Genomic DNA, 25,994 nt, shown 5'->3' with positions numbered 1-25,994 from the left:
GAAGTATGGCCACTTTCACTGTATTGGTTCTTCCTACCCAGGAACAAGGGATGTCTTTCCATTTTCTTATATCCTCTTTGATCTCTTTTATCACAGTGCTGTAGTTTTTGATGTAGAAGTCTTTTGCTTCCTTTGTTAGATTAATTCCTAGATATTTCATTTTTTGTGTGTGCTTTTGTGAAAGGAATTGTTTCCCTAATTTTTCTCTCAGTAAGTCTATTATTTGTGTACAAGAAGTCCATTGTTTTTTGAGTGTTGACCTTGCATCCAGCTACCCTACTGAATCTGTCTATTAAATCTAGAAGTCTTTTGGTGGAGTTTTTTGGGTCTTCTATATAGAGTATCATATTATCAGCAAATAATGATGGTTTAACTTCTTCCTTTCCTATCTTTATTCCTTTTATTTCTTTCTCTTATCTAATTGCTGTGGCTAATGTTTCCAAAACTATATTGAACAGGAGTGGGGATAGTGGACACATCCTTGTCTTGTTCCTGATTTTAGTGTGAAAGTTTTCAGTTTTTGACCATTTAGTATGATGTTGGCTGTTGGTTTTTCATAGATAGCTTTTATCTGGTTGAGATGATTTATTACTACTTATCTATTCCAATTTTCTGTAGTGTTTTTATCATGAATGGGTGTTAGATTTTGTTGAATGCTTTTTCTGCATCTATTGAGATGATCATATGGTTTTTGTCCTTGGCTTTATTAATATAGTGTATTACATTTATTGATTTACATATGTTGAACCATCCTTGCATCCCTGGGGTAAATCCAGCTTGGTCAGGGTGTATGATCTTCTTGATGACCCTCTGTATTCTGTTTGCCAGTGTCTTGTTGAGGATTTTTGCATCAGTTTCATTAGGGAGATTGGCCTGTAGTTCTCTTTTTTGGTTGGGTTTTTTCCTGGTTTTGGAATCAAAGTAACACTTGCTTCCAGGAATGAATTTGGAAATATTGCTTCCCTTTCAATTTCATTGAAGAGTTTAAAGAGTAGTGGCAATAGTTTTTTTTCTAAATGTCTTGTAGAATACAGCACTGAAGCCATCAGGACCTGGGCTTTTCTTTGTTGGTAAATTTTTAATTACGTTTTCAATTTCATTGATTGTAACTGGGGTGTTTAGAATTTTTATATCTTCTTCTTTCAACTTTGGTAATTCACATGTATCTAGGAATCTGTCCATTTCTTCTGCGTTTTCCATTTTATTAGAGTATAGGTTCTCAAAATAGGTATTGATGATCCTCTGGATTTCTCCTGGATCTGTTGTGACTTCAGCTTTTTCATTCTTAATTGTATGGATTTGAGCCTTTTCTTTCCTTTTTTGGATAAGGTTGGCTAAGGGTTTATCGATTTTATTTATTCTTTCAAAAAATCAACTCTTTGATTCATTGATTTTTTGGTATCATTCTCTTAGTCTCCATTCATTGATTTCTGCTCGGATCTTTATAATTTCTTCTGTTGTACAAACTTTGGGTTTGTCACGCTTTTCCTTTTCTAGGGGCTTGAGGTTCAGCATTAGGTTATCTGAGCTCTGTTTTCCTAGTATGGGCATTCACTGCTATGAATTTCCCACATAGAACTGCTTTCACTGTGTCCCATAGACTCCTGTATGTTGTATTGTCATTATCATTTAATTGTAGAAACTGTCTAATTTCATCTTTAATTTCCCCTGTGACCCATTGGTTGTTCAGGAGAGTGTTATTCAATTTCCATGGGTTTGTGGGTTTTTTGCGGTTTCTTATGCTATTGATCCCCAATTTTATTGCACCATGGTCTGATAAAATACAGGGGATAACTTCAATTCTTTTACATTTACTTAGACATATCCTATGAGCTAGCATGTGGTCTATTTTGGAGAATGACCCGTGTGCGGCCAAAAGAATGTATATTCTGATTTTGTGGGGTTTAACACTCTGTAGACATCTATTAAGTCCAATGATTCAAAAGCTTGGTTCAGTTCTAGTGTTTCATTGTTGATTTTTTGTCTAGATGATCTATTTGTGACAGTGGGGTATTGAGGTCCCCCACTACAATTGTATTAGTGCTTATTTGGTTTTTCATGTCCATTACTATTTGTTTTGTATTGTTGGGGGCATTAGTATTTGGTGCATATGTATTTATGATTATCATCTCTTCCTCTTGGATTGTTCCCTTTGCAAGTATGTAGTGACCTTCTTTGTCTTTCTTAGTTTTGGTTTAAAATCTTCTTTGTCTGAAAATAAGATTGGTACTCCTGCTTTCTTCTGGGTTCCTGTCACGTGGAGAACTGTTTTCCATCCTTTTACTTTCAATCTATGAATTTTTTTTTGTATTAAATTCTTTTATTGGTACATTGTAGGTACACAACACAATTACATTTCTCATTGGGAATTGTACCTTTATATAATGCATCTTGGTTCTTATTTTTTCCCCATTCATAGCCCTCCCTTCACACCCTCCACCCTTCCCTATTTACAAAGACTTTATTTACATTTTTTCCATATCTCAGCATTTTTTTCATTTCCCTTCTTTCCTTTCCCCTGTGCCTCCCACTACCCCTACCCCTTTGGACCTTTTATTCCTATTTTGCATTATCGATTATTCATTCTAATAATTGGTACATTTTAGGTATACAATATAATGACATTCATCATTGGAAATTTGCACCTTTACATAGTCTCTCTTGGTTCTTATTTTTCATCCTTGCCCAGCCCTCCCTTCAACCCCTCCAGTCCTCCCTATTTACAAAAATTTTGTTCCTATTTTTCCATTTTCTTATATTAATCCCATTCCCTTCTATCCTTTCCCCTACCCCTCCCACTTCCTTCCCCTTTGCCCCTTTTCTTCCTATTTCACATGACCTATTATACATTTAGTCCTCATTTACACTTTCAGTTTCTCACACCAGAGAAACTATTCAGTATTTACACATGTGTGTCCTATTTATTTCATTTAAGAGTATTGCCTCAATGTGCATCCACTTAGCCATAAATGTCTCTAATTTCTCATTTTTTATGGCTGAGTAGTACTTCATTTTATTAAAAAACCCATTATTTTCTTTATCCAGTCTCCAGTTGATGGGCATTTGGGCTGTTTCCAAGTTTTAGCTATTACAAACTGTGCTGCTATGAACATGGGTGCACATATATCACTGTGGTATGATTCTTTTAATTCTTTGGGGAAGATCCCCAGCAGTGGAATAGCAGGATCAAATGGGATTTCCAGTCCTAGTACTTTGAGGTATCTCCATACTGATTTCCACAGTGGTTGCACCAGTCTACACTCCCACCAGCAGTGCAGCAGGGTTCCTCTTTCCCCACAGCCCCACCACCATTTGTTATTGGTTGATTTCATGGTAGCAGCCATTCTTTCTGGAGTGAAGTGGAATCTCAGCATTGTTTTCATTTGCATCTCTCGAATGACCAGTGATATTGAACATTTTTTCATGTATTTCTTTGCTATTTCTACTTCTTTGTCTGAGAAATGTCTGTTCATTTCAGATGCCCATTTTTGGATTGGGTCTTTAAATTTGGGAGGTCTGATCTTTTTAAGTTCTTTATAGACTCATGGTAGTAGACCTTTGTCTGAGGAAGAGCAGGTGAAGATTTTTTCCCACATTGTGGGTTGTCTCTTCACACTGCTGGTGGTTTCTCTTGCTGTGCAGAAGCTTTTTAATAAGAAGAGATCCTATTTCTTGATTATTTGTGCTAGTTCAAGGGCAACTGAGGTTTTGTTCATAAAATCTTTTCCTACACCGATGTCTTCAAGGGTTCTACCTAACCTCTGTCCCAACTGGTTCAGAGTTTCTATTTTAATATTTAGATCTTTAATCCATTTTGATTTTAGTTTAGTGCATGGTGAGAGATACAGATCTAGTTTAAATCTTTGGCAAGTTGAAGCCCAATTTTTCCAGCAGCATTTATTAAAAAGGCTATCTTTCCTCCAGTGAGGGTGTTTGGCTCCTTTGTCAAAGATGAGATGGCTGAGTGTGTCTGGCATTGTTTCTGCATCTTCTAATCTGTTCCCCTGGTCCTCAAGCCTGTTTGTTTGCCAGTACCATGCTGTTTTTATCACAGTAGCTTTGTAGTATAGTTGCAGGTTGGGGATTGTGATACCCCCTGCCATGTCTCTGTTACCTAGAATTGCTTTTGCTATTCTGGGTCTCTTCTTGTTCCAAATGAATTTTTGGATTGTTTTCTTGAGGTCTATGAAGTATGCTTCTGGGATCTCAATTGGAATTGCATTAAATCTATAGAGCAGTTTTGGAAGTATGGCCATTTTCACTATATTAATCCTTCCTACCCAGGAGCAGGGGATGTCTGTCCATTTTCTGATATCATCTTCAATCTCTCTTTTCAAAGTGCTATAGTTTTCAGGGAAGAGGTCTTTGATTTCTTTCGTTAGGATGCTTCCTAGGTATTTCAGTTTTTTAGATGCTATTGTGAAAGGAATTATTTGCCCTATTTCTCTCTCAGTGAGTCTGTCATTGGTGTAGAGGAAAGCTATTGATTTTTGTGTGTTGACCTTGTAACCAGCTACTTGACTGAATTTGGTTATTAAGTCTAGAAGACTTTTGGTGGAGTTCTTGGGGTCTTCTATATAGAGTATCATGTCATCTGCAAATAATGACAATTTCACTTCTTCAGTACGTATTTTTATTCCTTTTATTTCTTTCTCTTGTCTAATTGCCATGGCTAATGTTTCCAGAACTATATTGAACAAGACTGGTGACAGTGGACATCCTTGTCTTGTTCCTGATTTGAGTGTGAAGGATTTCAGTTTTTGACCATTTAGTATGATATTGGCTGTTGGTTTTTCATAGATGACTTCTATCAGTTTGAAGTAGAGACCATCTATTCCAGTTTTTTTGTAGGGTTTTTATCATAAATGCATGTTGGACTTTGTCAAATGCTTTTTCTGCATCTATGGAGATAATCATATGGTTTTAGTCCTTGGCTCTATTGATATAGTGTATTGCATTAATTGATTTTCATATACTGAACCATCCCTGCATCCCTGGGATGAATCCCACTTGATCAGGGTGTATGATCTTCTTGATGATCTTCTTCATTCTGTTTGCCAGTATCTTATTAAGGATTTTTGCATCTATGTTCATTAGTGAGATTGGCCTATAGTTCTCTTTCTCAGTTGGGTCTTTCTCTGCTTTGGGGATCAAGGTGATGCTTGCTTCCAGGAATGAATTTGGGAGTATTGCTTCCCTTTCAATTTCATTGAAGAGTTTCAACAGTAGTGGCAGCACTTCCTCTCTAAATGTCTTGTAGAATTCAGCAGTGAAGCCATCAGGGCCCGGGCTTTTCTTTGTTGATAAGTTTTTAATTACGTTTTCAATTTCATTGGTTGATATTGGGTTGTTCAGAATTTTTAGGTCTTCTTCATTCAACTTTGGTAATTCATATGTATCTAGGAATCTGTCCATTTCTTCTGTGTTGTCCATCTTATTGACGTATACGTTCTGGAAGTAGGTATTGATGATCCTCTGGATTTCTGCTGGGTCTGTTGTAGTTTCACCCTTTTCATTCCTAATTGCATGGATTTGGGCCTTTTCTTTCCTTTTTCTGACAAGGTTGACTAAAGGTTTATCAATTTTGTTGATTCTTTCAAAGAACCAACTCTTGGCTTCATTGATTTTTTGTATCGTTCTCTTAGTCTCCATTGCATTGACTTCTCCTCTGATCTTTATAATTTCTTCCCTTGTATGAGCTTTGGGGTTGTCCTGCTCTTCTTTTTCTAGAAGCTTGAGGTTCAGCATCAGGTTGTTTAATTGGGCTCGTTCTGTTTTCCTAATATGCGTATTCACTGCTATGAATTTCCCTCGTAAGACTGCTTTCATTGTGTCCCATAGATTCCGATATGTTGTATTGTCATTGTCATTGAATTGAAGGAACTCTCTGATTTCTTCTTTAATTTCCTCTGTGACCCATTGGTTATTCAGAAGTGTGTTGTTCAATTTCCACATGTTTATGAAATTTTTTGAGTTTCTTTTGCTATGGATCTCCAATTTCATTGCACTATGGTCTGATAATATACAGGGGATAACTTCAATTCCTTTCCTCTTACTTAAACATGTTCTATGTGTGAGTATGTGGTCTAGTTTGGAGAATGACCCATGTGCAGCTGAGAAGAATGTGTATTCTGATTTTGTGGGGTCAAGACTCTGTAAACATCTGTTAAGTTCATTTGTTCAAGAGTTCGATTGAGTTCTAGTATTTCATTACTTATTTTTAGTCTAGTTGATCTTTCTGTGACAGTGGGGTGTTGAGGTCCCCCACTACAATTGTATTAGTGCATATATGACTTTTCATGTCTGTATTTGTTTTATATAGTTGGGTGCACTAGTGTTTGGTGCATAGATATTTATGACTGTCATCTCTTCCTCTTGGATTCTTCCCTTTACAAGGATGTAGTGTCCTTCTTCAACTCTCTTAATTAGTGTTGGTTTGAAATCTACTTGATCTGCAAAGAGGATAGCTACTCCTGCTTTTTTTTCAGGTTCCTGTCACATAGAGTATTGTTTTCCACCCTTTAACTTTCAGTCTATGAGTTTCCTTTTGAATTGTGTTTCTTGTATGCAGCATATGTTGGATTTTGCTTCTTGACCCATTCTGCCAGTCTCTTTCTTTTGATTGGTGAATTGAGACCATTAACGTTGATGGTTATAACTGAAATGTATTGACTTGTCATTGCCATGACTTTTTCTTTTTGTTGGGTTCTCTCCCTTTACATTTAATTTCTTGTCATGCCAGATGGGTTCTTTCTGCTTTGCTTCCTGGGGTTCTGATCCTCAATGTCTGTTCCTAGGCTATTGTGTAAAATTCTCTGGAGTGCTGGTTTGGTATTCACGAAGTTCCTAAGGTGCTCTTTGTCATGAAAGTATCTTATTTCTCCATCCATTTTGAAAGATAGTTTTGCAGGGTACATCAATCTGGGTTGGAGGCTGTTTTCTTTTAGGCTTGGAATATGTCACTCCAAGCTCTTCTTGCCTTGATGGTTTGTGTTGAGAAGTCTGCTGTGATTCTGATGGGCTTTCCTTCATATGTGATTTGTTTCTTTTCTCTGACTGCTTGGAGAACTTTGTTCTTCTGTTGTGTTTCTGGAATCTTAACAATTATATGCCTATGTGTAGACTTTTTTTGATCAAGGCTATTTGAAGTCCTATATGCCTCACTTATCTGTATGTCAAGCTCTTTTCCCCTGCTTGGGAAGTTTTCTGCCATTATTTCTATGAAGAGATTTTTTGTGTCATCTCCACTCTCTCCTGTTTCTTCATTGAGCCCAATCAGTCTTATGTTATTCTTCTTTGCATCTTCGATCAGCTGCTGGATTGATTTCTCATGTTCCCTTATAATTTGGAAGCAATTTTTCTTTTCCTGGTCACTAATTGCAATCTTATCTTCTATATCTGAAATTCTGTCCTCACACTGGCTCCTTCTGCTGTGTAGACTTTCAATGGAGTTTTTCATGTCTGGGAAATCTATTTGCATCTGTTTTATGGATTCCATTTGTTTCTTATGTTGGGATTCCATCATGTTCCTCAGCTCCTCTCTAGATTATTAATCATGGCTTGCACTAAGGGCACAATTTCTCCTGTTATCTGAGAAATTATTTCTGATTTCATTTTTTCCAGATCCCCTTTTGTTGCCAGTTCAATGGGTCCAGGTGGTTGAGTATCAGAGGGTTCCATCTCATTTCCCTTTGGGGTTGCTGTAGGTGATCTGGAAGTCTGGTTTTGAGACTTATTTATTTGTTTTCTCATTTCGACCAGGGCGGGGGGCTATTAGGGCCTGCACGGATTACCTCCTCTGAGCTGGGTGAGGTGGGACAGGGGCCGGGAGCAGTGGTAGGGATGGTGACCCAAAAGCCCTTTTCTGTGGGCTGGGAGCAGCCGGAGTTATGGTGGCCTGGAAGCCCCTTCCTCTGGGCCAGGAGCAGCGGGACAGAAGGTGGCCCAAAAGCCCTTTCCTCTGGGCTGGGAGCAGCGAGAGGGATGGTGACCGGGAAGCCCCTTCCTCTGGACCAGGAGCAGTGGGACGACGGCTCAGAAGCCCCTACCTCTGGGCCGGGAACAGCAGGACTCAGTACCCTGGTCTGGTGGTCTGTTGTCCTCTGCGCCTTGGTAACATGGAATCAGGTGGCTGCCTGTCTGCAGTTGGGTGATTTGGTGTCTTCCGTGAGACTCAGGACCTCGGTAGGGCATGCACAGACCTGCCTGTCTGCAGTGGGCTAATTCAGCGTGTGTTCCATGCCACTGGGGACCTCGGCTGGGTGTGGGCAGACCTGCCTGTCTGCAGCGGGGTGATTCGGCGTCTTCCACGGGACTTAGGACCTCGGTAGGGCATGCACAGACCTGCCTGTCTGCAGCGGGCTGATTCGGGGTGTTCCACGGGACTAGGGGACCTCGGTAGGGTGTGGGCAGACCTGCCTGTCTGCAGTGCGGTGATTCGGCATCTTCCGCGTGACTCTGAATTTCTTTTTGAATTAAGTGTGTTTCTTGTATACAGCATATTGTTGGAATTTAGTTCTTAATCCATTCTTCCAGTCTATTTCTTTTGATTGGTGAATTGAGGCCATTAACATTTATGGTTATAATTGGTAAATACTGACTCATCTTTGTCATGATGTTTTATTGTTGTTGGCTCTTTTATTCTTGATTTTTCCCCCTTTCTCTTTAGTTTCTTGCCTTGCCTTTTGGCTTCTGTTGGGCCTCATGGAGCTGTGACCTTCACTGTCTTTTTCTAGGATATTGTTTAGAATTGTTAGGAGTACTGGTTTAGTGTTCATGAAATTTCTCAGGTGTTCTTTGTCGTGGAAGTATCTTATTTCCCCATCAATTTTGAAAGATAGTTTTGTAGGATACATCAATCTAGGTTGGAGGTTGTTTTCTTTTAGGGCTTGAAATACTTCACTCCAGGCTTTCCTTGATTTGAGGGTTTGTGTTGAGAAGTCTGCTGTGATTCTGATGGGCTTTCTTTTGTAAGTGATTTGTTTCTTTTCTCTAACTGCTTGTAGGAATTCGTTCTTCTGTTGGGTTTCTGGAATCTTGACTATTATATGTCTAGGTGTAGATTTTTTTTGATCATGGCTCGTATTTGAGTTCTATATGCCTCGCTTATCTGTATGTCAAATTCTTTTCCTCTGTTTGGGAGGTTTTCTGCTATTACTTCTGTGAACAGTTTTTTTTATGTCATTTGTACTTTTTCCTGCTTTTTCGTGATCTCATTTCTATTTTCAATTGTGTACCAATCATCACCCATTACTGACACTACTTTGATAACTACTTTGAAAGGTGGAGAAAACACTATGAAGAACTTCTTATGGAGAAAAAATTACTGAAAAAGTTTAAATGACTTATGCTGTACCATTTGAGACCAAACACTATGTATTTTAGAACCAATTATAATAAACTTTAAATTTAATGTGCCCATAAACAATTATAATGAACTTTAAACTTAATGTGTCCATAAACATGCATCACAACCTCCTCCCCGCTTAAGCCTGTGGAGTATCTTATATTCTTATTCTTGGCTAAATCTTTCATGGTAGGGACCTCTTTATATCTTGGACTCCTATCCACCTTCATTCTTTCAAACCTACTCAGGCAACAAAATCACTGCATTCTGTTTCAACCTTTCCTAAGTCTCTCCTCTGTTCTCCATTCCTACTACTGCTATGTCGGTCCAGCCTGCTAGCATTATTTCTACAAGCCACTCACAGTTTCTAGTTCTTGATATTCAGAGACAAAGCATACAATCAACAATCTCAAAACATCATAGTCCATTGGGGAAACAGAAATATAAACAGATAATGACAGTATAGTATGTTAATGGTTGTTAGCAATAGTAGTGGAGAGTATGTAACAATGTGGGGATGGATGTCTAGATAGAATTCCCAAGGAGAGGTCATGAGACTGAATACTGAAGGGCAACTGGAAGCCAGTCAGAAGTCACAGCATGGAGAAAGACTCCCAGGCAAGTACTACAGTGAAGTCCAGGGAACAATGAACACTCAGTGAAAAAGGAGTTTGGATGGCTGGATCAAGTGTGTTATGAGAAATAAGGCTGAAAAGGTTAGATAGGGGTTATTCATAAAGGGATTTACATAAATCTACTCCAGCACATTTAGCTTTAAAATGTCTTTTTTTTTTTCCATTTCATCTTTAAATGTTTCAGTGTGCATCTCTAAAAGAACAAGGGTGTGCTGGGCATTTAGCTCAGTGGTGCCACCGCCTGCCTCACAAGCACAAGGGCCTGAGTTCAATTCCCAGTACAAAAAAAAAAGAACAAGAATGCATTTTTCTTTCATTTACACACCCTCTTAACATAACCACAATGTCTTAAATAATTAATAATTACTCAATTTCATCAAATATCTGGGCTCAGTTCACATTTAAAATGGTTTAAAAAAATGTAACAAATGTCCTTTAAGTTTAATTGAATTAAGCTTTAACTATTGTCCATCCATTGAAACTGGCTCATGTATCTTTTTTATGTGTTTCTCTGTGTTTATGTGCTTCATCTATTCAGTTCTCACAAACTCTTTGTTTTCAGATTTAAAAAAATATTAAAGTGCATAAAAAAAGTTTTACAGTTACATTCTTGTGATAGGCAGCCTGATTCCTAGACCTGTGACTCTACCCACTATGCTCCTAGCCTCTTGTGGCTAGGCCCTGGAAAGTTGTTCATACTTTAGAAAAACCTAGATTTCAGGGAATGATACCTAGAGCAGGATGGCCTATTATGGAACACAAACATGTGCAGAGGAAAATCTGCACCATCATCAGAACCATTCACCCTCACCTGATTCTATTCTTATTATAAACATTTTAGAATTTTGAAGTCGGACATGACAATCACATCACACAGACTTTACACTACCATTTAACAGGTGGAAGAAAAAAGGAAAGAAAACTGACTGGCCCTAAATTATTGAATCCTGGAAGCAAAAGAAGGGATTAAAGGACTGGAATGCAAACATCCTAATCCAGAACAATGTTACAAGTCTCCTTTAATTTTCTCTCTCCAGCTTTTTTTCTTGGAATTCATCTGATGAGACAACAGCATTGTTCTGCAGTTCATCTGGATTTGTTAATTCCTTTCTGTGGTATGGTTTAACATGTTCCTCTTAAAATGGAACTTGGAAAAAATATATTGTTATAAACTATTTTTATTATTTTTATAACGTTTAGCTATTAAAACAAAATGCTATATTGCAAAGCTTATTTCTTAATTTACCTGAGCTTCAAATGACTTTTAGCTCTACTAAAAATGTGAATTTTATAACAAAATAAATGACTAAAAATAGTTCTGTACTAGAAAAGGAGAAAAGAAAACACAAGATTTATAATACATGGCTCTTGTTGGTTTTATTACCAGAGTATGAAAATGCTCTCCACAAACACTTCCAAGAAGCTATAGCTATTTATATACAATTCATTTGTTACCTTTTCTGCACAGCATGGCACTATCGGGTAACTCTCCAAGAGCCTACAAAGAGATTTGTGCCTCACATTCTCTCCCTCCATGTCAAAACTGTGGGAAATCAGTAGATTCTTTATATTAAAACTTTTATTACTCTCAAAATCAGTGAGGTTTAGAAGGGTGTAATATAGGTGGCTTCAGGTAGCTTTAATCAGGCCTTTAGCCTAATGCATTCACTGGGGTCATCAGTAAAGGACAGATTTTTAGGTATAGTTTTAAAATCAGTAAAATTAGTTTCATGAGACTGTATATTATTGAAGTATTCAAAATATAATGGAATGATTATTAATTTGTAACACCTTTTGTACACTTAACCTGTACTAGTTCTCTGACAGTCAACTGTCAAACAGGAGCCATCTTTCATATGAATATCTATAAAAATTAGTGGAACAGTTATAACCCTACTATGTGCTCAATAAATGGCTGCTGAATTTATACAAACAACTGAGTTTATGGGGTAACAAATTTAATATTAGTTACTTCATTCTCTAAATATTTACTTTCATTTACAGTGTATCAAGTAATGTGCAGTGTGCACTAGATGATAATTCCAAGCCATGCCCAAGTTTGCTTAACTATCAACTATTATTTAGATTTTACAGTGTTGAATATCCATCCATTCTGATTCTCAAACCTAAAGACCAGAGAGTGTAGACAGTAGCTTTCCATGAGGTGATAAAATCATGGAAAGAAAGACATTACTAAATCTTACTAGAAGAGAATATACTTTCTATAGGAGAGTAGAGAACTGCAGACTCTTTAAGAACAACACCCACATCTTATTCATCTTGTATTCCTTGCTTCTGGCAGAGTACTTGGCATATGTCAGGTGCTCTGTGAAAACTGGGTGTTACTGAAAACACTAGCAGCCAGTATTTACTAGGTGCTTCCTGTGAGCCAGGCCTTGCTCTAAGCATTTTACGTGCACTATTTCATAGATTTTAACAGAAGGTCAAGTAATGTTGGAGAAGTTACTAAACTTTTCAGTGTCTTAGTCTCCTAAAATATAAAAAAGAGATAATATTTAGATTCATTTTGTAAGATGGTTGAGAGGAATACATGAATTAGGATTTGTTAAATCCTTAGAACACTTCCTGTCACATGGTAAGTGGAATGTAAAGAGGAGGCATTATCAGCTCATTTAATCCTTATAACAACCTTATGAGATAGGCACGAATCATCAATCCTGCAGAATGAGCACAAGCAACTTCCCTAAGCTTGTACATGTGGCTGAGCACCAAGTCTTGCTATCAACTTTCTTGCTGTATGCCACCTGTCACAGAACCACTGGCCCTCCTCATTTCATGGTTAATGATAACTCAGGGTCCTGTTTACATGGAATAAGGCCAGAATTATTAACTTGATAGATATTATTAGGAGAAAATATAGAAGGAAAAGGAAGGGAGTGAAAAGGAAGATTTTTATACCTGTTTGTATGCAAAGACTTCAGATCTACCTGAAAGAATGGACCTCATTATTTTTCATACCTTGTTTAATTGTTTTTCTTGATTTGGTTGATCCGGGACCACTGAAAATAGCTCTTTCTTTTTCCTTTCTGTTTCTTCAATAGAAGGTGAATAAGATGATTCAAGTCTACAAATTAAAAATAAAATAAGAAGCAAAATTATGCTTAATTTGATAAATTATTATGATTATATTGTTAATTTAGACCACTGTAGGCTGCAGAGATAGATCATTATTTTGTTGGAAATATTTTTAGTTGCAAAATTGCAAGTCCTAATACATTCATATCCCATTAAGTATTTATATCTTTGAGTGCAAATGGTTTTAATGGAAAAAAGGTAGCAATTAATATGGAATTTCAATTATACATTAAAAATTGGCAGAACACTGGTATTGCATATGCACATAAGATTTTTGTATTAAAAAACCAGATTGCTTCCTACAATAAATAGCTTGGGAACCCATCCTAAAAAAGGAAACACACCCAACTTGCTAATGCATTGCAGAAAGTAACTATGACATGAAAAGTCCAAGGGGAACAACTACTCAATAAAAGTGCTCAAAAATGATTAAATCTGATGGTCTAGCACTTTCAATTCCTATAAGAAATTTGGTGAAATACAAGGAGGCAATGTTCACATCCATATGAGACAAACTGGTAAAATAAAAATTATTAAAATACTAAAATAAAGATAGCCATGCAGGCCAAACAGCATGCTTTCCACTGGAAGTCAGACTTTACTATTTTTGTGGAGTCTGGAGTTATGAAGACTATACCTATTTGAGTACAATTTTAGATTTAGCTGAGTACAATTTTAGATTTCCAAAGCATTTGTGAAAAGGTTTCGCATATCAAAAATATAAGCTTCACAAATAAAACAACAGACCAAAATCATTAATGATGAAGAAATAATTAGATTGAAAATAAAGGATCTTTCAAAAAATATAAATTGATAATGATATCTTGGAGGTATATGTATGTGGGTGATGTATAAAATATGTTTTATATATACACATGTATCAATTGTGGATAACAGAGCATATCAAACGGTAATACACTGCTATAATGTTTTCCAGAAGAAACTGTTATTAGCATTTTTGCATATACTGTCTTTTTTCCATGTATGCATAAGTACACATTTCCCCTATAATGGAAATATACTGTGAACATTATTTTTCAGTCTCCTTTTGTTTTCCACTTAATAATACATCGCAAGCATTTCCATTTTATTCAGTATTCTCCCAATATATTATTTCAGGATTAGTCTTAAATTTTTCTAATTTTCTATGAATTCAAAAGGTGAAAAATGAAATTCCTTATTTCTCAATTCTTCTAAGCAATTTCAGGGAGTAAAATGCTGAACTGAATGCTAAAAATCTCATGGCAAACTTGCAAAGTTTGGTGAATTAATGGAAAAAAAGTCAAACTCTAATATGGACAAGTAGTAAGAAAATAATAATCATGCTAACATAAAATGTTTATGAAAGAAACTATTATTTGTCATATAGAAAAAAGTACTGTAGTTATTTGTAATAATGCAAAAACATATCAGCCCAAGATGCTTCTACAAGTAATAAAAGAAAATAAAAAGCTAATAAAATTTAGATTACTGAGAAAGGTTCTGAAGATAATAAAAACATCACTGTACTATTTCTATGAAACCATTGTGCCTGTACTTTCTTTCAGTAGTCTGGGTTACCTTTCTTTAATACAACTATAAAGAAGAAACAAGAGTCCAAATAAAAGAAATCAAAACAACAAAGCAGGTAGAACAGCAGTCATGTGAGAACAAAATAAAAGAATCCGAATTTGCAGTAGCAAAGAGGAAGGTTGAGAACTCTAAATACAATGCAATGTGAAAAGTTAAATACATAAGATTTCATGAAATCTCACTGAGGGATATTTCCAAATAAGAAAGATATAATTTAGAGACCAAAATACATGCCAATTAAATAGATAATGGCAAGCAGGGAGAAAAGAGTTTCTATTGGATAAATATGTGAATAAATACAAGACTCTGGATGAGATCCAGGAAATGTGGCAATATCTGGAATTCAGCACTGGCCATGTAAGAGTGCCATAAAAAGTATATACCATACTCTTCATAAAACCAGAGATAGATACAGGTTGAATAGTGTGTTCTTCTATAAAATATCTTATGTTTTAAGGCATATACATTCTTTTTCTTTGTGTGAAAACATTTCTCACCAATTCAGCACAGTGGAACAGCACCTTCCACATAATAAATATTGAATAGATTTATTAATCATCCATGATAGTGATGTATAGCTGTATATAGAGCACTCAATAATGCTGACTAATAGGTACCCTGCTGTCCTTGGCAAGGTATGCAATAGGTCATTTTAGGGATCTTAACTTACCATTTGTTGTTGAGGACAAATTTGAAAAAAATATAATGTCCCACAACTTTGAAAAAATAATTATTGCCTTTAAAACAAAAATTATCATTCAATAAAATATCTCTCACCATTGGCTACTCAGTTTTTAAAATCCTGTCACTGATTTGACATTACCTTTGTGATTCTAAGAAAGTTCTACATCAATTAACTATTAAAGCAGTAAAACAGTCTATTCATAATCATAAACATTTAATAATCCTCAGCAGTCCAATTTTATTTGTGGTTATGGAGTACACAATATCTGTCTGGCTTTAAATAGGAAAATAATGTTTTAACAAGGATCCTTAATGGAACTAACAAAATGGCGAGTGTGGAGGTAAGTGAACAACAAACAGGTTTATAGGCGACCAACTGAGAAATACAGAATAAACCTTATTTATCTGCAAATATATAATTAAATATCAGCTCTATGCTATTGTTTTTATGATAGCCTGAAAAATAAAAGTTCTAAGAAAATTTCTGACTCAGTGTGACAGAGTATCCACAAATTAGAACATGATACAATTTTCTAGGTAAAGATTAATTTTGAAGATAAAGTAATAATTAATTTTATCTTAGTATTTTCTTTATACATCAATTAACATGTTAATTAAAAATAAACTTTTTATTCTAGTTTCAAATAAAACTCTTAAAATATATAAATGTGTTTGGAATAGTTTCAAACTATCTAATATAAAGACTATACCTCTTTTTATTTTCTTGAGAATTTTGGAACTCTCCTATTTTTAACAATTCTCTGTGTAACTGCAATCGTTCCATTTCTATAATTCTCAAGAGGTCATCACGTGATTGTAGCTCATTTTTTACCTCCAAGAGTCCTGCTTCCATGGCCTGCGTAAAATATCAGAGAACGTCATTGCTCATTTTCAACATCATGATGTACAGTACATTTGAAAATATTTAACATCTACAAACTAGCCTGGTTTTAAACAAATTGATATTTAGTCCCTTTCTTGTTCTACATTATAGAATTTTATCCCTTTATTCATTTATTTAAAAGCTATTTACTGAGCTATTATGTCATTTGGAAACACAGACCCAGAAACTTCGTGAGCTTACCGTCCACTGATAGAGACAAAGAATAATCAAGTCACGTAAATATAATCATTTGTATGTAAATTTGACATGAAATATAAAAGCTCGAATAAAGTAAAATGTATAAAATTTGAATTTATGCAAATACTTCCTAATTAAAAAGATAACGATTCAGGCTGGGGATTTAGCTCAGTGGTTTCGCTGCCTGCTGCGCAAGCTCAAGGACCTGAATTCGATCCCCAGCACCAAAAAAAAAAAAAAAGATAACGATTGAATGAGAAATTATCTAATGGTAAAGCTGGCCAACAATAAATTATAAGTCATGATTCCATTCTTGCCTAATAGTAGTCATAATTTAGTCAGTAGTTAGAAATACCAGAAAACCTCTTGAGTCCAGTGTTTTATATTGCTCGCAGGAGAGGCTTGAGCAAGTTCAGAAGCTGCTGGGAAGGATCCCTTTAGGAAATAAAAGGGGTAATAGCAATGGTGTCAAGTTCCTGAGAAGGTGGGTAGAATGAGCTCCCAAGCACAAGTGAAGAGCTTATAGCAAGAGAGTACCTCTTCTCTTCCAACAGGAAGGAAAGAAGGAAGACGCAATAGCCAAGTTTATGCATTTGGATAGAAAGAGAATAAAAGACTGACTACTGCTGGCTTATGTTTCCTTTGTGAAGTAAAAGGTAACATTATGTGGTGATGGTGGAAGGGAGGCGGGCATCGGGTATGGGAGTGATGTGAAAGTGAAGAAGGTCTGAAATGTCTTATGATGGGAAGAAGTTAGCCAACTGGAGAAACAGTAAGATGGCTAAGCATTCAAATACCATGGCCTGGTGAGGGATTTCCTGTAGCAGTATTTGGCTGTTCTCTGGGAGAATATAATATGTGGCTTTAGTGACTGATTTGTTTTATTTTGTATAATGTTTTCAAGGTTCATCCATTTTGTAGTACATACCAAGTTTATTTCTGCTTACGGCTGAGTAATATTCCATTACAGTGTATGGGTATACACATTTTGTTTATCATCAGTTGATGGACATTTGGGTTATTCTGTATCTTGCCTATTGAGACTAATACTCAAACCAGGCATGGTGGCACATGCCTATAATCACAGTACTCTGGGAGGCTGAAGCAGGAAGATCATAAGTTTGAGCTCAGCTTGGGGAATTTAGCAACTGCACAAGACCCTGTATCAAGATAAAAAACAGAAAAAATAGTTGGAGATGTAGCTCAGTGTGAAGGCTCTGAGTTTAATTTCCATTTCAAAAAAAGAGAAAGAATAATACTGCCATAAAAATTAATGTACAATCAATGTACTTATTAGTTCTTATCCAAAAAATCACAAAGCCTAAAGAATAATTAATTATACAATGAGTTCATAGTTTAAGCAAAGCCTTAAATATGTACTGTTTCCAAGCGCCCTAGAGTCCTGGACTGAGTGAAGGGTTTAGGGGCAATATTTTAGCCTCAGAAGTTTCTGGAATTCCAGAAGTACTTGGAATTAAGTATAAAGACATTCAAAATGGTGATTTAAGGGACTTACACAGATAAAAAGTATCTGTTTTGAACAGTGAAAACTTTTGGGAAGGGGAGAAAGTTTCAAAAATGAAAAGAGATGTGAAACAATACATTACGATGTAGAAAGTAATTTAATTTGATGTGAATATCACCTATTATTTTGCCTAATTGATGGTCCAATACAAGCTCCTTGTTTTGCAAATTTGCCACCAGGTAAAATGAACATCAAATGTGAATCTCCCTGTACAAAAGTAGACCTGCCTTTACTTGGGGAAAGGAGCTGCATAAAAGAGTCTAACTCAGCCCACTGAAATATGGTGTCATCATGGGCTAGAGTTAGCTGAAACTCCGACATGTGATAATAATAGTCTATTATTATCTGAGAAAATATTATCTGAGTGACATTTGAAAATATCAAAGGGGAAAAGAAGTGACTGAGTTGCACAGGTATTAGTGTGTGTGTGTGTGTGTGTGTGTATATATATATATTACGTATTGAGACTTTTCATAATACAAAATAATAATACAGATTTAACATGCAAATGAATATGTAAAAGATTTTAGTTATAATTGACCATATTTGTAAATTGGCTGCAAAAGTATAAACAATGTGAAGGATTTGTTGATATTGATGAATTTAGAATTGTTTTTTACTTTGAAATCAATATTAATAATGCTAAGTTGACAAAAGAATTAATAAATTTTTTAAACTGATAGGTAGTTTTGAAATTGGAATGATTTTGCATGACAGTCAAATCAGTTACTTGTCAGTGTGTCAAATATTCAGGAAAAGGATTCTTTGGTACTTGACTCAGTTATTCACTTTAAAGTTTGTTTAGAATGACTTAAGAAGGTAAAATCTCTAACTAAACTTCTACGAAATCTAACTATTGATCAGGTATTTCCAATTAATACTTATATTCAAATTTAGATATATTTTAAGTGTAAAGTATATACCAGATTTTGAAGACTCAGTATGGGAAAAGTGTAAAATATTTGAATAAACTTTATATATTGATTGCATATTGAAGTATTATGGGTATATAGTCAGTTGAATTAAATGTATTACTATTACATTTCACTCATTTCTCTTTACTTCTTTTAATGAAGCTATTAGAAAAATTTAAATTACGTTTGTAGCTTACATACTACTGTAATTGGACATTGTTGCTCTACTACCTTCAACAAGCAAACAAAAACCAGTTAACTTTTCTGGCATAGATATTTGAAAATGCAGAACAATTTATTTTTGTCATTAACCTCTAATAGGAAATACTGAACATTAAAAAATGTGAGTGTAATGTAGCATAGTAAATAAATGTATGCAACAGAATTAATATATATATACTGACATATTTCTAAGTTGTAGAAAGACAAATGAGAAAATGTAATTCATATGAAAATTCAGATGCATCTGGCATTAAAATGTGTTGCAAACTAAAGAGAATTTTTTATATAATAAATGACAGCAATTCAAATTGAAATGGCTGTCTTTTGCATTTGTTTGCAGGATGTGGAATATTCTGTCATATGATAGCTTTGCGAAAAGAAGATAAAATTTCTAATTCATATTCTGATTATAGTACATATTATTTACTGCTAATTATTCCCACTTGGTAAAATATAAATTTTATAAGACAAGTTTAGGCCCATCTGTTTAATTAGAAATTTGCCCAATAATTTGAAAAGAGAAGTTATTTAAAGTCTTCAAATTGACTAACAAATATAAATATTTGATACCTTCTTACTAGTATTTCCTAAAGTAAAAAGATAAAACATGGCTAAAATTTGGAAATAAAACAGGGAAGAGGCTAAAAAGAGAGAGAATATTTTCAGTCTTGTTTCCAACTAGATAAACTACATTTAATATTTTCTTAGTTGTAGAAATCTTATCTTTTAGAAATCCTAATTTTTAAAAACCAAATTAGTTTTCAAAAATCTTTTTGTTAGGACTATTATTATTAATGCATGAAATGCATTCCAGAGTAGTTTGGTTTGTGCTTAATATATGGAATTCTTTTGAAAAATATGAAATGGAGATTCTTTGCTTAATTTAAATTGAATTTAAATTTAAATTGAACTGTGTTCCTAAATCCAAGGACAAATTATTTGTAACTGAACAAAATTTTTTAAGAATACAATTTTGAGGGGCTGGGAATTTAGCTCAGTGGTTCCGCTGCCTGCCTTGCAAGCGCAAGGTCCTGAGTTCGATCCCTGGTACCAAAAACCCCCCCAAAACCAAAAAACAATTTTGGTAAACTCCATCATATTAATGAAAATATCAGTCACATTAAATTTTATTATTACCTATAGAAAACATCACAATGTATAGTTTGAGAGTTACTGGTGAAGAATATAACAAAAATAATTTATTTTCAAAACTAAAAGAAAGATTTCTCAATCTCAGCATGACTGATAGTTTGGGCTGGAGAATTCTTTGTGTGGGGGTATCCTGGGCATTGTAAGAAAGTTAGAGGCACTGTAAGATATTTAGTATCATCTCTGGGCTCTACCAACTAGATGCTGGTATCTCTCTTCCCTTTGTTGTGACAACCAAAAATATATCCAGGCACAGTGAAACGTCACTTGGAAGACAAAATCATCACATCATAGAGCCACTGATTTAAATCAAGTCAATGATTAGGCAGATAATACTGTTGTTTTTCAATCTTTAATATAAATATCAGTTTAAAAATCCACGATTTTATTAACTCCTACAAAATTCTGGGTTTTAATTTTGTTACTATGTATTCAGGAGCATTAATGAATTATTAAGTGCATTGAAACAAGTATGTATAAGGAAAAATCCAAATGGGGAGCATAGACTTTCTTAGCTCAGGCAACCCACTGAGCCTTCTCCACTGTACATATAAGCCCTAGAAGTTTGTAGAAATCTTTGGTGGTGGGGTGTGTGATAAGTCAGATCCTACTGGACTTGGGTCAGGAGGGTGATGGTCAATGGATGGAAAACAATACTCCATGTGACAGGAACCTGGAAAAAAGCAGGAGTAGCTATTCTATGTGCAGACAAAGTGGATTTCAAGCCAAGACTGATTAAGAGAGACAAGGTCACTACATCCTTGTGAAGAGAACAATACAAGAGGAAGAGATAACAATCATAACTATATATGCACCAAATAGCAGTGTACCCAACTATATAAAACAAATATTAAAGGACATGAAAAATCATATAAGCACTAATATAGTTGTAATGGGGGGGCCTCAATACCCTCCTGTCACAAATAGACAGATGAACTAGACAAAAATCAATAGTAAAATATTAGAACTGAACCAAACTTTTAAACAAATGGACTTAATAGATGTCTACAGAGTGTTCCACCCCACAAGATCAGAATACACATTCTTCTCAGCTGCACACAGGATGTTCTCCAAAACAGACCACATACTAGTCCATAGAACATGCTTAAGTAAATGCAAAGGAACTGAAATTATCTCATGTATATTATCAGACCATAGTGCAATGAAATTGGAAATCAATGGGAAAAGAAATCACAAGAACTTCATAAACACATGGTAACTTCATAAACACATTAAAACCACAAGAACTTCATAACACCCTCCTGAACAACCAGTGAGTCACAGATGAAATTAAAGAAAAAAATCAGACAGTTTCTACAATTAAACAATAATGATAATACAACATACGAGAACTTATGGGATGCAATGAAAACAATCCTACAAGGGAAATTTATAGTGGTGAGTACCCATATCAGGAAAACAGAGTGGACTCAAATAACCTAATATTGAACATCAAGCTTTTAGAAAAAGAAGAGCAAGTCAACTCCAAAGCTTGTACAAAGGAGGAAATTATAAAAATCAGAACAGAAGCTAATGCAATGGAGACAAAAAGACCAACAGAAAGAATCAATTAATCAAAGAGTTGGTTCTTTGAAAGATTAAATAAAATTGATAAACCCTTAGCCAACCTTATCAGAAAAAGGAAAGGAAAGACTCAAATCCATGCAATTAGGAATGAAAAGGGTGAAATCACAACAGATCCTTCAGACATCCAGAAGAACATCAATACCTACTTTGAGAACTTGTATTCTAATAAGATGGAAAATACAGAAGAAATGAACAGATTTCCAGATACATATGAATTACCAAAACTGAATCAAGAAGATATTAAAATTCTAAATAACCCAATATCAGTCCATAAAATTGGAAATGTAATTAAAAACTTACCAACAAAGAAAAGCCCAGGCCCTGATGGAGTCACTGCTGAATTCTACAAGAAAGTTAGAGAAGACCTAATGCCGCTACCTCTCAAACTTTTTAATGAAATTGAAAGGGAAATAATACTCTCAAATTCATTCCTGAAAGCAAGTATTACCCTGATAACAAAACCACAGAAGGATCCAACCAAAAAAGAGAATTACAGGCCAATCTCCCTAATGAACATAGATGCAAAAATCCTCAATAAGATACTGGAAAAAAAAATGCAGCAAATCATAAAGAAGGTTATACACCATGACCAAGTTGGATTAATCCCAGGGATTCAGGCATATACAAATCAATAAACGTAATATACTATATTAAGAGAGCCAAGGACAAAAACAGTATGATCCTTTCAGTAGATGCAGAAAAAGCATTTGACAAGGTCCAACACCCATTCATGATAAAAACTTTACAGAAAATTGGTATAGTCTATCTCAATGTGACAAAAGCCATCTATTACAAACCAACAGCCAACACTGTACTAAATGGACAAAAACTAAAAGCTTTCACTCTAAAATCAGGAACAAGACAAGGATGTCCACTCTCACCACACTTGTTTAATACAGTTCTGAAAACACTAGCCAGAGCAATTAGACAAGAGAAAGAAATAAAAGGAATAAGGATAGGGAAGGAAGAAGTTAAATTACCATTATTTGCAGATGACATGATACTCTATATAGAAGACCCCAAGAACTCCACCAAAAGATTTCTAGATTTGATAACCAAATACAATAACTAGATACAAAGTCACCACTCAAAAATCAATAGACTTCCTGTACTCGAATACCAAACTCACTGACAGAAATTAGGTAACAACCCCTTTAACAATAGCATCCCAAAAAAATGAAAAACCTAGGAATCAACCTAATGAAAGAAGTAAAAGAACTTTACATAGAAAACAACAGTACTCTGAAAAAGGACATTGAAAAGTATATCAGAAAATGAAAAGGTATCCCTTGTTCTTGGATAGGAATAAGTAATATAGTGAAAATGGCCATACTTCCAAAATTGCTACACAGACTTAATATAATCCCAATCAAAATTCCAACAGCATATCTCACAGAATTAGAAAAAACAACCCTAAAATCCATTTGAAAACGGAAGAGACCTAGAATAGCAAAGGCAGTTCTGGGCAACAAAGGCAAAGCAGGAGGTCTCACAATCCCTGACCTGAAATTATACTACAAAGCTACTGTGAGAAGAACAGCATGGTACTGGCAAAGAAACATATCTGAGGACCAGTGGAATAGATTAGAAGATGCATAAGCAACTCCAGACATACTTAGCCCCCTTATCTTTGACAAAGGAGCCAAACATCTCCACTGGAAGTCTATTTAATAAATGGTGCTAGAAAAACTGGTTTTCCACATGTTGAAGACTAAAACTAGACCTGTATATTTCACCAAGCATTAATCTAAAATCAAAATGGGTCAAAAATCTAAATATTAAAACAGAAATGCTAAATCTGCTAGAAGAGATAATAGATAGAACGCTTGAGGACATAGGTGTAGGCAAAGACTTCATGAACAAAACCCAGACCGCATAGGAAATACTACAAAGGATCAACAACTGGGACCTCATCTTATTAAAAAGCTTTTTCAGAGCAAGAGAAACCACCAACAGGGTGAAGAGACAACCCATAGTGTGGGAAAATTTTTTTTAACAACTACTCATCAGACAAAGGACTACTATTTAGAATATATAAAGAACCAAAAAAATTAGACCCCTCAAATTTAAAGACCCAATCCAAAAATGGGCATCTGAAATGAACAGACATTTCTCAGATGAAGAAGGAGAAATGGCTAATAAATGTATGAAGAGGGGCTGGGGATTTAGCTCAGTGGTTGCGCCGCCTGGCTCACAAGTGCAAGAACCCGAGTTCGATCCCCAGTACCAAAAAAAAAAGTATGAAAAAAATGTTCAACATCACTGGTCATTTGAGAAATGCAAATTAAAACAATGCTGAGATTCCATCTCTCTCCAGAAAGAATGGCTGTTACCAAGAAATCAGTCAACAGCAATCACTGGTAGGGCTGTGGGGAAAAAGGAACCCTTCTCCACTGTTGGTAGAAGGGTAGACTGGTGCAACTGCTGTGGAAATAGTGTGGAAATTTCTCAAAAAACTAAAATTAGAGGTTTCATTTGACCTAGCTATTCCCTTTCTGGGTATCTTCCTGAATGAATTAAAAGCATCCTACCACAGAGATATATGCACACCCATGTTTATAGCAGCAGATTGTAATAACTAAATCTGGGAAACACCCCAAATGCCCATCAACCAACAAATGGATACAATGGAGTACTACTCTGCCGTAAGGAAGGATGAGCTTCAGACATTTACAGTGAAATGGATGGACCTTGAGACCACACTCTTAAGTGAAATATTTGACATACATGTTTAAATACCACGTTGTTTCTCTGGTGTGAGAAACCAAAAGTGGAAATAAGGACTAAAATATATACTAGATATTGGGAAATGGGAAGAAAATGTTCAAATGGGAAGGGGAACAAGGGAAGAGGGAAGGAGAAAGGAAGGAAGGGACAAGAAAACAAAAGAGAAAATAGGAAGAAATGGAAACAAAGCTTTGGTACATAAGGAGGGAAGGGGGCTTGAGGGGAGGAGGGAATGGGAAAAATTTTGGCAGGATGTATCACATATAGGTGCAAATTCTCTACAATGAGTGTTATTATTATATATGCCTAAAATGTACCAGTATATGTTTTGCTATAAAAAGTAAATTTCCCAGGCTGGCCTAGAACTTGAAAAAAAAAAAAAAGAATAGGGTGACATTGGCCAGCAGGTGGTTCACGTTCTCTGACTTCCTGTACACCTCCAAACTCTCAGGTTGCATGCAGACTTGATAGCTGCACTTGCTAATGAATTATGTTTCAAGCAAACTAAACTGAACAGATAAAGATAGGCCTGTGCAGAGAATAGAAATGTAGGGACCAGAGCCAAAAAGGCCTCAAAGAGGGACAAAGTACAGCATTCTTCAGTCTGTGGGGGACAAACTGAAGCCCAGGGAAGAGTATTTGGTATCTAGAAAAATAGTCTCCTTATTCATCAAATGTGATCCTGGCACAGTCTATAGCAGTACAAACACAGCTGGAAAGTGTAAGTTTAAATTGTTCTTAAACAAAAGGCATGATCAAGTTGTCCCCTACCAGGGAAAATGAATGCAGAACAGACACACACACACACACACACACACACACAGACACACACACACACACACACACACACACACAGAGAGAGAGAGAGAGAGAGAGAGAGAGAGAGAGCGCACCCCATTGGAACCAGCAGTCATGCAAGCAGCTCAAACAGGGCAGGGTGGGCTAAATAACAAGCTAAACACTGGGAACCTCCTGGGCCTTCTAGAACAGAAGAGTAAGAGCTAATTTAATTTAGATTTTCATAGAGCCAGAGAAAACACCATCATTATCTTTTCTATTTTTTAAAAATGGCTTGCTTGTTCAGTTTTTTTAGTATTTAAAGTTTGTTTGATTGTTTATGCATATGTTTGTATGCTAATTTGTATTAGAATAATACCTCCCTCCTCAAACAAAGCTGGATTTTGAGATGGGGAGATGCAGATCTCTTAGAAATGCCACTGAATGCTTCTCAGAAAAGAATTAAAATGTGCTAGGTACATGTACCAACTTCCCACAATGAATGTAACCATTATGTACTGCAAACATGTACTAATAAAAAAAGAACTCAATCTCTCTCTGTCACTCTGCCTCTGTCTCTGTCACACACACACACACACACAGTGAATGAGAGAAACTGGGAGACTAGTGTGGAAAGAGGAACACAGGAGAAAAGAGCAGATGCTGGCACAGCATCCAC

General features: G+C 35.6%; 1 protein-coding gene across 10 annotated transcripts in view; it reads right to left on the bottom strand.

Moving 5' to 3' along the window:
- The window catches only part of Deup1 (deuterosome assembly protein 1), a 91,963-nt gene that overhangs the window by 28,056 nt on the left and 37,913 nt on the right, over nt 1-25,994 (bottom strand). For all 10 annotated transcript variants that reach the window (XM_021252563.2, XM_021252565.2, XM_021252554.2 and 7 more), the window contains 2 exons: nt 16,044-16,189; nt 12,961-13,066 (listed from right to left, as the gene is read on the bottom strand). In XM_021252563.2, coding sequence (XP_021108222.2) covers nt 12,961-13,066; nt 16,044-16,189 — 252 coding nt within the window. The remainder of the gene's footprint in view (nt 1-12,960; nt 13,067-16,043; nt 16,190-25,994) is intronic.

The sequence above is a fragment of the Heterocephalus glaber genome, unplaced genomic scaffold, assembly GCF_053883595.1.
Source record: "Heterocephalus glaber isolate CG9 unplaced genomic scaffold, H.glaber_assembly_v1.0 deba00001429, whole genome shotgun sequence".
Lineage (NCBI taxonomy): Eukaryota > Metazoa > Chordata > Mammalia > Rodentia > Bathyergidae > Heterocephalus > Heterocephalus glaber.
This window is presented reverse-complemented; position numbering and strand designations above follow the sequence as displayed.